Raw genomic sequence first — 13,553 nt, 5'->3', positions numbered from 1 at the left:
CATTCAATTCCAATGACCAGTCAAATAGGCTTATATCGATATGAACTTAATTACGAATATATGGTTATTATTATTATATGATTTCCACAACTTAAAAAAAAAAGAACCCCCTGACCATGCTTCATGAACCCCCATTATAAGAACAACTGTTCCAGATTATTTAAACGGCTCAGTATGCATGATGATAATCTTCTCTTTTATTTATTTATTTATTGAACAAGAACTGCAGACCATAATGTAATCCAGGCATTTTTATTATAAAACATGTGAAAATACAAAAAAAAAAAGAAAAAAAAAAGAGTGCACTTTTGTAAGCTGAACGCAAGGTGGACTTAGATTTCTAAAGGTTTTGTTAAATCTCATTAGAACAATATCCAGAATTTTTTACGCACTCTGTTCCACAGAGTGAATGTCCATATTAGTAGAGAATAAAAGCTAATCAGCTGCAGTACTGCCAAGGTGGTGTCTATTATCATGTCTGTGCTCAATAGTCATCTATTCTGTACTGAAAGGTATACTCTTGTGTTGGTTCTGTCTCTGGGAGCTCAAGCTCGACGGGATCTGGTACGTCTGTGTTGTCTATCACAAACCATGAGTCGAACCAAGAGTCAGTGGTCTCTGTTATCAGCTCTTTGTTGGTGGTGGGAAGTGGAGTAGTGGTGGTGGTGGTGGTCGTTGTGGTGGTTATTGTGGTTGTTGTGGTGGTGGTGTGCACTGCAGTGGAGTTGCCTCTCCTTATGCATAGCCTGGGCCGATGCAGCCGACGCAGCTGACACAGACGGTTCAGTCGCTCCCTTCCTCCCCCAACACGCCGGTTCATTTTATTTGGACCAGCATTGCTTGTGCTTCCAGTCTGCGTCCTGGTGACAACCCGAACTGGTTTATTCCCCCTCTGGGCCATGATCTCTCTAATCCTGGCCCAGTTGGACTTGGTTAACGTGAAGCTGCACCGTGACGCGCCTGCCTCGTAGCCTACCATGCACAAGCGAGTCTGAGATGAATAACCATCAGCTCTTGCAGTTACACGATACTCGCCTGGATTTAGAAGACGCCAGTAATCACCTGTAGCAGCTTGATGGGGGAAAAGACGAGAGTTAAGTTAAAGACAAAAATATAGGATTTCCATTCCTGGACCTACAGCATCCCCATCCTGCCTGCACATTTTAGTTTTCTGTGCTAAAATTTCCTTAGTGTAGTGAACCTAAAATGTGCTAGGCAGCGGTACCCCAGGACTGAGATCAGGAACTACTTGTATACTCTGATCAGAATACAGACCTCCATTTATATATATCAGGTGTTACCTGTTTTGACGTCATGCCTGATGCCCTCCACTGATATTGTAGCATTTGCGATTACATTCCCATCAGTGTCCTTTACCACACCTTTGATGCCACGGTTCACCTAGTTGATGACAGGTATGATGACATCATTGTAGCCAGCTCGTATTTACCCTCAAGGCTTTTAACAGTGACACTTAAAAGTTAAAAAGTTTTTACCTGCTCCATGAAAGCAAGCAAGGCTTCTCGGTTGTTCTCCCACTCCAAAGGCAGCTCGCTTTCATGCGGAAACTTGTCGCATCCCAGGAAGATGGATATCTCAAAGCAGTTCGTGTGAAGGTAACTGAAATCATTCAAGCCTATAGGAATACAGATTAAAAATGTAAAATCTGGTGCAATTAATACTTTTAGCACCCATACTTTACACTAGTGGGACACCTTAAGTCTTATGTCTAAGTGATGAGCACAGGATATTATTTCTTACTCACTGCCTACAACAGGTTTCCAGCTAGCACGATTAATGATGCCCTGGCCACCTGTGACATCATGAGTTTGACACGAGCTGTGCTGCTCCGTCATAGTGAGGTGGCTATGAGCGTAGGTCATGGCCAGCCAGCGGAACATGCTCTCGTCCGGTGTCTCACGCAGTGCACCTTCGTTTTGCCTCTGTATCCGGGCCCACGTCTCTTCATTCATGTTGTAGTTTGGCCGCCCACCCGTGCCGGTCGCCCGGGGCGGCCGTTGCATGTCAAATGGGTATGTCACAATATTCTCACCACCCTGCAGGTTTGCTCCCAGAACGAAGGGTGTTCGCTGCATCCAGGAGATGATGGCTTTTGTCTCAGCAGCCACCTGCAAACAGAGATACACTATATGGCCAAAAGTTTACGGACACCTGACCATCACATCCATATGCACGTCTTCTCCAAACTGTTGCCACAAATTTGGAAGCACAGAGTTGCCTAGAATGTTTTTGTATGCTGTAGCATTACAATTTCCCTTCACTGGAACTAAGAGGCTGAAACCTGTTCCAGTATGACAATGCCCCTGTGCACAAAGTGAACACCATGAAGACAAGGTTTGAGAAGGTTGGAGTGGAAGAGCTCGAGTGGCCTGCACAGTTCCCTGACCTCAACCCCACTGAACACCTTTGGGATGAACTGGAACTCCATCTTTACCCCAGACCTCCTCACCCAACATCAGTGCCTGATCTCACTAATGCTCTTGTAGCTGAATGAACACAAGTCCCCACAGCCACGCTCCAAAATCTAGTGGAAAGCCTTCCCAGAAGAGTGAAGATTATAATAACAGCAAAGGGGGAATAAATCTGGAATGGGATGTTCAGCAAGGACATATACGTGTGATGGTCAGGTGTTCACAAACTTTTGGCCATATGATGTAATGGTACCTGCTTGATAGGATCCAAAATCTTCTCAAATTTCTCAAGATTTGTAGCAGTGTTCACTAATATGCCTCACAAGTATATTATTATACCACATTATACCACAGTACTGTTGAATTCTCAAACCTGATTGGCCAAAAGGTGTGGATTTATTTTCTATTATATATGAGTTCATATGAATGCACTCGTTCTAAGATGTAATCGTTTCTATAGTAACAGCTAATTCACAGGGACTTGTATCGTAACATTCCATATATGGTGACGTTTTCTGTAAGGAGACGTTTATTTAACATTTATGGAAGGAGTCTCCAGTGTCAGCAAGTTTTTCCCCAATGAGAAAGTCTTCAGGATAGAAAACTTTATGCTTTCCGGTTTCTCAGTAACATGACACGCTTTTTTTTGTCTTCAAGAGAGAGAAAAAAGAGAGGCTGGTGAGGGAACGACTGCTTATAGCTGCTAAAACTAAGTGACTAAATGATCACAGTCGTTACACAATGCACTGATATAAAAGTATGATGTGTTGTTCTTTAACTAATAAAAATAATGGAGTCAGGAGAATGGTATCTGTATTAAATCACTGTGAATGCAATGCAAGTATTAAATTATTTGGTTAGGGAAAATCCTAGAATATTTAATCAGCCTCATTGTGACATTTAAGGTTGCACTGTTTTTAAATCTATTTATCAGATATACAGCAGTAGTGTAGCTTAATGATAATTATCACATGAATACAATAATTCCATAATACATAATTCATATATCCATATTATCATAGTGAGTAAATCATTGTACCAGTATACTGTCAAACCAGAAATAAAGCCCAGGAAGAAACTTCAATATATAGTCGGCTTTGTTTGGGCTTACCGAGCCATTCAAGAAGTTCTCAGGTATGGGGATGTGGTGGTTTGGCACAATGCGGGGAACCCAGCCCCTGTCTTCTGCACCCCACAAGATGCTGTTAAGGTCAGGAAAGTTCTGGAAAATGTCATAACCTTCCTGAGTCCAGTGTCCCAATGCCCAGTTTCCCATTTCTGAGCCCTAATGCAAAACAACGATTATGGAAACAAATGTATTATACAATAAATGTATTATTATAGAGGATGTTACCAATGGTAGTATGGGTTAATAAAGTGGGAACCTGCCATACCATTTCATAAGCCAGCTCGTATGCATCTGGATTGAGAGAGGGCACTAAATGGATGCGCACTCCGTCCACCAGGCGTCGCACTCGAGGGTTGCCGTCGTTGTACTCCTTGCAGAGGAACTGCATGAGCAGTAGTAGGAGCTCTCTGCCTAGAACTTCATTCCCATGCAGACCTGCAGTGTAGCGGAATTCTGGCTCACCTGAAATATAGAATGGAAGAGCCAAGCATTTACCATACTTTAAAATATATTTTAATGGGTCATTGTGTGTGTGTCTCTCTCTCTTTAGCACATACAGCATAATTATATATGAAAGGAGCTACAGAAAGGTGACGAATTAAAGGAAATTAATAGAAGAGTCACTGCAAATCAGGTCTTCTGACTGATCACCTTTATTCTACGATGAAACATTTTATGGGAGTGGTCTCTAACAAGATGACTCCACCCCCATCTACAGGGCATGAGGGCTCACTGAATGGTTTTATGAGTTCAAAATGATGGAAATCATATGCCATGGCCTTCACAATCATTAGATCTCACCCCAAATGAATATCTATGGGAGATTTTGTGTTAGACAGAGCTCACGTCCAGAGACTTGTAGAATCTATGCCTAAGGGGTACTGAAGCTGTTATGGTGCCTCATAGTAGCCTAATGCCTTACTAAGACACGTTCTTTCTTTGTTTTTTTCATTTAATTTGTCACCCAACTATCTATAGACAGAATGGATTGGACCTGTCTCATGCTCTCCTGGGTTGTCTGAGATCTCCATTGCATACATCTTCAGCCCTTGAGAGCTCTTGCCAATGTTGTAGATTCTGGTGATGTTAGGGCACTCTTCGTTTATCACTTTCATCATCTGCATAAAAACAAGAGAACAATGGGAAGATGGATTGCCAACAAGTGAAGAAGCAAAGATCAACAAGACGCAAAGCAGAGCAATGCACATGTCCAAACAGGATGACTGCCCTTTAACTTTAACACACCGGTACTTTGCATTATGAAAATGGTGCACGTTGGGCTCACCTGCCTCATCTCCTTGTAGTTGTGATGCCTGTAATCCAAGTCATCGGTGGGTGTGACATCATTCTCTGTCGGGTAACTATCTGTTCAAAACAAGCTTGTTTATGGGCATGGTTCTTAAAAGCAGGATAAATGAAGAACTGATTTTCACCCTAGTTGTAAATGCTAAGTGCTTACTAGGCAGGGGGCAGGCAAGCGCCTCCAGCCTCATGCACAGACTGCCGTTCCAGCTCTGGGGTAAGATTCGGATATATCGTGCAACCACAGGCTGGGAGAACTCTGTCTTCACCGGAGTGTCTTTGTCAACATTGCCATAGAAGAGCTAGAGGGTCAAATTCATAATGACTGAATAAAGCCTAGCTTTAGTATCATTCCCATGAAACACAAGGCATTGTTTAATTATTACATAATGTGCAGTGTCAATCACTTGAGGTTAAAAAAAAAAATAAGAAGAAATCCGATCACCCATTCAGCATAGCCATCGTGCAGCACCGTCCATTCACGAGTGTCATTACTGAAGGCCACAAAATACGATGAAACAAAGTCATCACTGCAAAGACACATTTCATCTGGTTAGAAACCTGGCTTAATTCTCACTGTATCATCCTGTAGTTCCTTAACTAACAACCTTGAGATGTAGATATTTGAGCCAGTGTCGTCATGACGATCCATACTTATGTTTTAATACACATCAGTTCTACTAGCAGGATTTTGATGATTGCCAAAATGGCTCAGATATTCTAACACAAGTCTATTTGGCTTAACATTCAAAATGGACCTAATGACTACAAATATTTAAAGACTTTAAAGATCAGTGTTTATGTTCCTTACTGTGTTTCGGAGCTCCTGCCCTGAGTGATGACCCCGGTGTACTCCACCTCTCGCCGGGCGTCCAGCTGAAACCAGTGTTCCTTCTCCTCAGTGTCCGCACACCAGGCCCCTCCGTAAACATCTTCCTCATCATCTGAGGCCTGGAAAAGCAGATCAAACAGATCAAGCTTTATTTTAATCCTGCTAAACATCTGACATAAGCATCATTATTGGCACAAGTGTAATATAGAGTTAAATAGGTGCATTTTTATTAAAACCTGAATGATGACCGCTCATCAGTACAGTCAAATTATAATTATAGTGTCAGGAAAAGTATTGGCCCCTTACTGATTTCCTCTATAAAGGCAAATTTGTATGTTGTTCCCCCATGGTTTTTGATATCTACTATAAGATAATGGAACTTCTAACATTTTACTGATTTTTTATTATCCAACACCATGAAAAAGGACCCTAATTTAATCAGCATAATTAAAAGTTAATTAGAGTCTGATTTTGTCAATCTGATTGAACAAAATCTATTCAAAATGAACCTGATTTATTATTTAAATAGGTGTCACTTCAGAACAAGTAGTTATTAACTCTAAAAGAACCCAGGGAATATAAACATAAGGAATAAAACATGATGCAGCATGTTGTTTTAGGAAATTAATCAACAGTGGATTAGTGATGCTATCACCGCCTATAACAGCAGAGTGTTTTATTCCTGTTCTAACACAGGAAATCGCCAATGATTGCAACTGTTTTATTTATGAAAGAATGGCACATCATATTTTTCATTGATTTATAGCTAAAAGTTAGTTCTTGTTAGCCCTTCTTTTATAGCAGCTCTAAACAGTTGTTCTCTCACATTACCTTGAAGATCACAATACAGACAATGCAGTTTGCTACCAAGAAACCACAAAAGCAACGTCTTCCATCCTTCAGTTTTTCTCTGACTGTTACAAAGCGCATATACTGGAGACTGAAGTCTCCTTCCAAAGTTTCCTTACAGGTTCCTTACAGGAAACTTTACCGTACCAACAATTACATGTTATACGCACGTTTTTTAAAAAGTGTCTGCCATACAAGGTCCTTTGTATGAGCTGTTACTATACAAATTATATTGATTTAGAACGAGCGCATTATTATAAACCAGCGATTTGGCTTCTGGTTGGAACTACAGTCTGAGCTGCTGTTATAGAAAATTAATCAACACCTTCAGACCAATCTGATTGGAGAATTCAAGATCACTGTGGTATTTGCCCACATCTTATAGTTTGTCTAAAGAAATATGTGAGAAATATGCAAAGATCAAGGTAAGAACGAGAAAGAGGGCCAATACTTTTTCAGAGCACAGAGGATTGGTATCAGCACCTGCATATTCAGACGGCCTCTCTGGGCTGCAAATCCATGATGGGACGTCGAAGAGGACAAGATTTGGTCGTCCTCCACGCGATGCGACTCCATGCCCATTGGAGGACAATCTGCAATGAGACAACACTCTTGTTTATGAAATTTTATTTACTACATAATCTCTAGCTGATCAAACAACTCTCTACCGGAATGAAAAATGTGCATGGTTGTTACTTTAAGCATTGTCATGCATTTTCAGGCGTGTGCCTGCACTTGAATGAGTAACACAAGTCCAGCCTTGACTAACCCCAACTAAACATCTAAGGCATACTTATGCTCATGGTCATAAAAGCCCTGTTACTGTTTGTGCAGGATGAGAGTGAGTGATTGCTCTGACTAACTGATTCCACCCCAAAATGAGAGAGGCCTTTTGGGAGGAGAAGCTCATTTGAACTAAGAACAGGATGGAGTGTGAGCCAACAGAAACGCTGGCTCGTTCTTTAAACATCCAACACTGGGACTCACTCAAAGACTGCAGGCCTCACTCCAGCTGGACATGAAACAGACTACAGGGGAAGTGCAGCTAAGAACTGACATTTATAGCAGTTTGCACAAGTACTGCAACTAAAACCATTTAAAACTAAAAGCATATGTGACTAGTGTATTTGTAGACATATAAATTCTGCATCATATGCGTTCTTGATTTATTAGTGGCACTGTTTGGTCTGCAGATTATTATATAATCCGTGTGTTTTGGAAAGACTTACTTTTTGGTTTGACATAAACAGGAGTTTGCTTTCTTCTCTCTTCCTCCTCCTCCTCCTCCCATTTTTTCCTGAGTTTTTCAGCTGTTTTGGGAAAATTGGAGTTTAATATTTAATATAAGCATTAAATGTGCATATATTCAAATAAAACAAAAACAAACAGGCAGAAGTTAAAGTCAGAGCTTAAATACATACTTGCGGTGTTAAGTAACAAAAACACCACTAATCACAGGGAGCCAAGTTATTAAAACTATTGCACTCTATTGCACATTTCTTACTTCACAACACACAGACCACCAAGAAGCCAAATGAGGTCTGAAATGTTATTGCAAAAGAGATATGTAAGAATATTTAGACCCTTTTCCTCCTTCTCTTTCCGCTTTTTCTCCATGTCCTCCTCCAGCTTCTTTGCTGCCACTGATTACAGAGAAAGAGAGAAAGAGAGAGACAGAGAGAAAGCAAGACTGAACCAAACATATTACATACAAAGATGCTTTCAATATTTAAATTTAAATCATTTAATCACACAACAAGAAGTGAAGTAAATGGTGTAAACGTACAGTCAGAATAATCGTATTCTTCATACCAGGGGGTTACAAATGGTGTGGCTGTGGTCTCTTCTACACACACACACACACACGCACACACACAAAACCGCAATGACAAAAATTACATAGAGCTCATAAGATCATTCTGTTTTGATGCTAATTGTCTGATCACATAATTTTCTAATTGCAGTATGCAACTGTACATTTAATTACTGTACATTGTAATCATGTCTCAAGCTTTTTTGGAGGGTTTGTGGGTTTTCCTACATGAGGTATCTCAGCCTACACCATGACATTTAGCAAAATTATCTTTAGACTACCTGGAATGGGGAAATATATGCTGGGATCCTCAGTGATGGGGATGGACTCCTTGACTTTAGGCAGGAGATCAGGCTCTGTAACTTCATCTATCAGGAAAATAAAAGAACTTTCAGCGGTCCTCATTTACTTAATACTGGTTTATACACACACATACACACACGCACACACAAAACGTACATCTGGCATCCCAGTAATCAGAATCATGCTTTTTCAGGATTTCAGTAATAGAAGTTATCATTGGATCTTCTTTCTTGGGGGGAGAATCTGTGAGAGAAAAGGGAGAAAAAGACAAAAGAATATCCATTAGTTGTAAAATATCACGTCAGGAGCATCTTGACATGAACAATATGTGCCAAGGCATTAGATGAGCTTACTTATTTGCATGTATGTCTTTCGCTGAACATTTGAATTTCCATCAATTTCACAATACAACAAAATATTTCAAGCGAATGTTTAAAATGCAGGCATGTGTAAGAATGTAGTAAGGTCTGAAATCAATGGGTAGAAGAAACAAAAAGACATCAGTATAAGATTTTTGGCATCCATATCAGATTATTTGCTGTCTCATGGTGCAACATTTTGGACTTTTGTGGAACCATGTGCAACATCGACAAAAATACACGGAATGGTATGAAGAAGTGAGGCTGGAACTGATTTCTTTTTAGCCCAGAGTGTAGAGTCATGCAGCCTATCAGTGACAGTCGTTTCAGACTGAAATGCCTGCTAAATTTGATCTCCATTTGGGCTGCTGTTTTCCCGACACATCTGTAAAACATCATCAGTAATGATTGAGAAGGCGTGAAGTACAGTCGTGGGTGTAATGAACATGAACAAGGTGGATTATTTACTCTATCATCCTTTTTCGCCCCCAGACAGACTAAGCATACACTGACCAATCAAAGTACAAATTACACACAAAAAAAAAAAAAAACAGGTGACAGAACCATTCATTTAGTGGTGTTTGGTTTGAATGAAAGGGCTAGAACTTTTCCATTTACGCTGTTTGGTATTCAGAGGAAACAAAGCATGAAGCCAGTAGAGCTTTACAGACTAGAAATCACAAATGCACAAATCTGCCTTATGTGAGGGTGTGTGAAATAGTTTGTGCCACATCATTCTTATTATTGATGAGGTCTTGTGATATAATGCTTTTCTCAACCCTAATAGTTTCACTGTCAAACCATTGATAGATATTTGGCTTTTCTCATCTAATATCACCACCGGCCAACACTGGTTATAAAATATACTTCAGAGAATATAAAAAATAGCCCTACCTTTTAAACATGACTATATTATGACTATATTATAATAATATAATTTTAGGAAGTGTTTAGGAAGTGTGAAAATGACAAGACATGTAAACAGAATGATATCATGCATTCTGGCAAATACGTACGTTTATCCAATCCAAGTTCGACATGAATTTTCTCCTCCTCCTCCTTCTCCAGGGTTGGTTTCTTGGACGGAGAGCTGGCTTTCTCATTTTCTTCATACTTTGGGGTGGCCTTCGCTACCTTGGGCTTCTTGGTAGGTTTTGGGGGTTTGGGTTTCTTGGTTGGTTTTGGTGGTTTGGGTTTTTTGGTTGGCTTTGGTGGTTTGGGTTTTTTGGTTGGTTTAGGCTTCTTTGTTGGTTTTGGAGGCCTGGGTGCCTTGGTGGGCTTGGGGGCTTTTGGTTTCTTTGCTTTGGCCTCCTTCTCTGCTGCTTTCTTTGCCTTATCTTGTGCAGAAGAAAGGGAAAATAAGAAATAATGCATCATCAGAAAAAAAGAATAGAAGCAGAACATAAATTGCATAGAAATTCTCTAAAGCCTCTTTTCAATTCACTATCTGTGGAAAACTATACAAATTATACAAAACCTATATTTTTCTTGACATCCAACCTACAAAGTAAGAGAAGTAAATGGCATTCCATGTAAAAATTTCATCATCTTAAAGTAACAGTTTAGCCATATAGGTCAAACTGGAATTATATTGTCACACGAATGACTTACAATTATGCCTTCAAACCTTGGACTGCAGCTATAGTATGTTATCCCTGTGTGGTTTGATGCAGTGTTCGTGATGGTAAATGAGTAGCTATAATCTTCCTTTACTTATTAGCTACATTATCCTTGTAGTTCCAGTGCAGAACTAAAGAAACAACCAAACATGTCTTGACTGCATATACACTTGCAAGCCACTTTCGGAAAACCTATACACCTGCTCATTCACACAATTATTTAATCAGCCAATCATGTGGCAGAAGAGCAATGCATAAAATCATGCAGATACAGGTCAAGAGCTTCAGTTAATGTTCACATCAAACATCAGAATGGAGGGAAAGTCTGATCTCTGTGACTTTGATCTTGGCATGGTTGTTCCTGATAGATGGGCTGGTTTGAGTATTACAGACAGTACTGATCTCCTGGGATTTTCACGCACGGTGAAACAGTCTCTAGAGCTTACACACAATGGTACAAAAAAACATCCAGTGAGTGGCAGTTTTAGTTTCTAGTTAACGAGAGCTTTAAGAAGAGAATGGCTAGGCTGGTTCAAGCAGACAGGAAGGCTACTGTAACTCAAATGACCAGTCTTTACAACCAAGGTGAAATGAAAAGTAACCTCAGAATGCAAAACACTTTGAACCTTGAGGCTACAACAGCAGAAGACCACATTGAGTTCCACTCCTGTCAGCCAAGTACAGGAATCTGAGGCTACAGTGGGCACAGACTCAGCAAACATTTTTCCAGTCTTCGACTGTCCAGCGTCTGCTGGCCAGGTTACCGGTGTTCCTAATTAAGTGGTTGATGTTTTGCCATTCAGATAGAATGAAACAGCTGTCAGACAATGGTAGCAGCAAATGAAATAAAATATGGATTCAAACTGAATCCAGACCACAGACATAAATCTCATGCTTGTCTGCACATAATCGAGTAAGCATTTTCCCCTTTCTTTAGTCTACTCATCAAACCCGATTCCCTATGTAGGTTTATACTTTTGCATTTTTTTCTAAGACTGTTCTTCATTTTTCAGTCCTTCTTAGCCTAAAAGATTCGCACTTGAGAACTTTAATCCAAACCAAACGTTAGACCTGTTTCTCTTCCTGCCTCTGCAGCTAAAAAAAACTGCATTTTTACTTTTATTAGCAAAATAGAGTAAAGGAGGCGTGCTTGGATGGGGAGAATTACCTCCATGTTTGACTTGGCCATGCTGCCATCTGTGATTACCATCTACTCCTTCACTACTGCCTAACTGTAATCTCTTTTCCATTCACTACCATCACAGCAGTGTGTTTCTGGGAAATATATATTGTGTCAGTAGTCTGAATGGTTTTAGTTTGCTGACTACCTTGCATAAAAGGAAGAAAACGTGTGCCAAATCTGTCAACGTGACAAAACACAGTGAAGTTAAATGTTTGACAAGGACCTCCTCCTACAAGCTTAAACGTATGCACATGTTTTAACACTGAATAGTCTGATGCTGATCTTATTTACCTGCTAGGACCTCTTCAGGTGACTTTTTACTGCTCGGTTTGTCATTTTTACCCTCCACATCTGCACTGGGCTCGTCCAACTGAGCGTCTTCTGACTGTAAGTCTTTTCTCTGCTGATCAGCAGCAGCCGATTGTCTTCTGAGACCTTTGGTGGTCTTCCCAGCCCTGATGATGCCATCTGCTTCCACGTTGTCAAGGCATGATAAAGTCCAGCAGAGTGCGAACAAGGTGAGACAGAGCGTAACCTTCGACCTCTGCATTTTCATTCAAGATTCTCCTTGTGCAGTGGAATGGAGCATAAAGGATGGTGGAGATCCAGAAGAATGTGCCAAGGCACCAAATTGGAAAACGTTTTATGCAAGGAATGTGTTGGTTTTCCGTAAACAAGCAGGATGGTGTTTGAAAATGGGCCTCCAAATTTTAAGACAACACACTAATCCGAACCAGAGGAAGAATCAGCGAGACCGACAGTGAAATCAGATGTAGAGTTGGAGCCCTGTCGTGCTTGCTTTCTCGTACTGAACTATTCCTCCAGCTGAATTCCTTCGACAGCCCCCTCTGAGTGAGTGTGGGAAGTCTTGAGGAAAAAAGGATTGCAGTCTGAGGAGGGTACTGGGAGGAGGGCTTGAGGAAGGGGGAGGGAATGTGGCTGCAAAAAAAAAAAAAAAAAAAAAAAGTCTTCAGAGTAAAGACAAATGATTTCGAACCTCTTGTATTAAACAGATTTAATAAGACGCAGATTAAAGTTCTCCATCTGCTGTTTCAACCCAAATGATGCATACACTTTCTCTGAGCTAGGCCATCTCTAGTGTATTGGCAAATAATAACTTGTTTGTTCATTGGTATTAAGTAAGAATTAGTCAGTTGTTTCCATGCTGGATCTTTTTTTTCCACCATCCACCCCCACTGACTATAGTGTCTTAAACTCCAAGGACTCTTTCTGCTCACAGAAAACCGCATGCAGTTAAAATTCCCACACAACACTACAGATACAAAAAGGCCCATTTATTTGCAACAGAGTGCAAATAACTGCATTAACCAGTATATATTTCTAATCAGTCTGGCAAACCCAAACTAGAAAGTGGACATTTGTAATGTTTCAGGTGAGCCGAACGCAGTGATGGCTGGTCAAGGTATTGAATGGGGTGGGTAGGGGGTTGAAGGAGGTTGGAGAGGTAAAAAAAAAATTCTACTACTTCTCAGTAACTTGGGGTTGAGCCACAGGGTGTCATTGTAGGCAAAAACCTAGTATGCATAAACAAAAGAACACAATCATGCTATGTCTCTTCTGAAAAGTAAGCATGGTAAACTGAGAAGCTGCATTTGCCACTAGCTCTTTCTTTCAAACCACACGAATGTAGAGACCTGCTGTTCGTCTCTTTGTGTACTTTGTACTTTAATTAGACATTGTTTTCTAAATCTTTTTACTTATAGTTTTTTTC

General features: G+C 40.4%; 1 protein-coding gene across 1 annotated transcript; it reads right to left on the bottom strand.

Moving 5' to 3' along the window:
• Nucleotides 1-179: 179 nt before the first annotated feature.
• Nucleotides 180-12,695, bottom strand: aebp1a (AE binding protein 1a). Its single transcript, XM_026943960.3, has 19 exons — nt 12,113-12,695; nt 10,036-10,356; nt 8,817-8,903; nt 8,639-8,725; nt 8,331-8,390; nt 8,128-8,187; nt 7,774-7,854; nt 7,028-7,137; nt 5,675-5,814; nt 5,309-5,393; nt 5,021-5,165; nt 4,847-4,926; nt 4,556-4,679; nt 3,827-4,023; nt 3,544-3,717; nt 1,766-2,129; nt 1,497-1,636; nt 1,302-1,401; nt 180-1,071 (listed from the first exon to the last, which is right to left on the bottom strand). Exons 1-19 carry the CDS (start codon nt 12,375-12,377, stop codon nt 485-487), a joined length of 3,207 nt encoding a protein of 1,068 aa, XP_026799761.3. The 5' UTR covers nt 12,378-12,695; the 3' UTR covers nt 180-484.
• Between the last annotated feature and the right edge of the window lie 858 nt (nt 12,696-13,553).

The sequence above is a fragment of the Pangasianodon hypophthalmus genome, chromosome 17 (genome assembly GCF_027358585.1).
Source record: "Pangasianodon hypophthalmus isolate fPanHyp1 chromosome 17, fPanHyp1.pri, whole genome shotgun sequence".
Classification (NCBI taxonomy): Eukaryota; Metazoa; Chordata; class Actinopteri; order Siluriformes; family Pangasiidae; genus Pangasianodon; species Pangasianodon hypophthalmus.
Note: the sequence above shows the minus strand (reverse complement) of the source record. Positions and strands in the feature narration are given on the sequence as shown.

What these genes read in the sequence shown, in the direction of transcription:
- aebp1a (XM_026943960.3), bottom strand. Translation starts at nt 12,377, where the DNA reads ATGAAAATGCAGAGGTCGAAGGTTACGCTCTGTCTCACCTTGTTCGCA. An exon ending in GGCAGGAGCTCCGAAACACA is followed by an intron (nt 5,394 to 5,674) that starts GTAAGGAACATA and finishes GTGTCTTTGCAG; the next exon opens with TGATGACTTTGTTTCATCGT. An exon ending in AGAACTTCTTGAATGGCTCG is followed by an intron (nt 2,130 to 3,543) that starts GTAAGCCCAAAC and finishes CTCTGTTTGCAG; the next exon opens with GTGGCTGCTGAGACAAAAGC.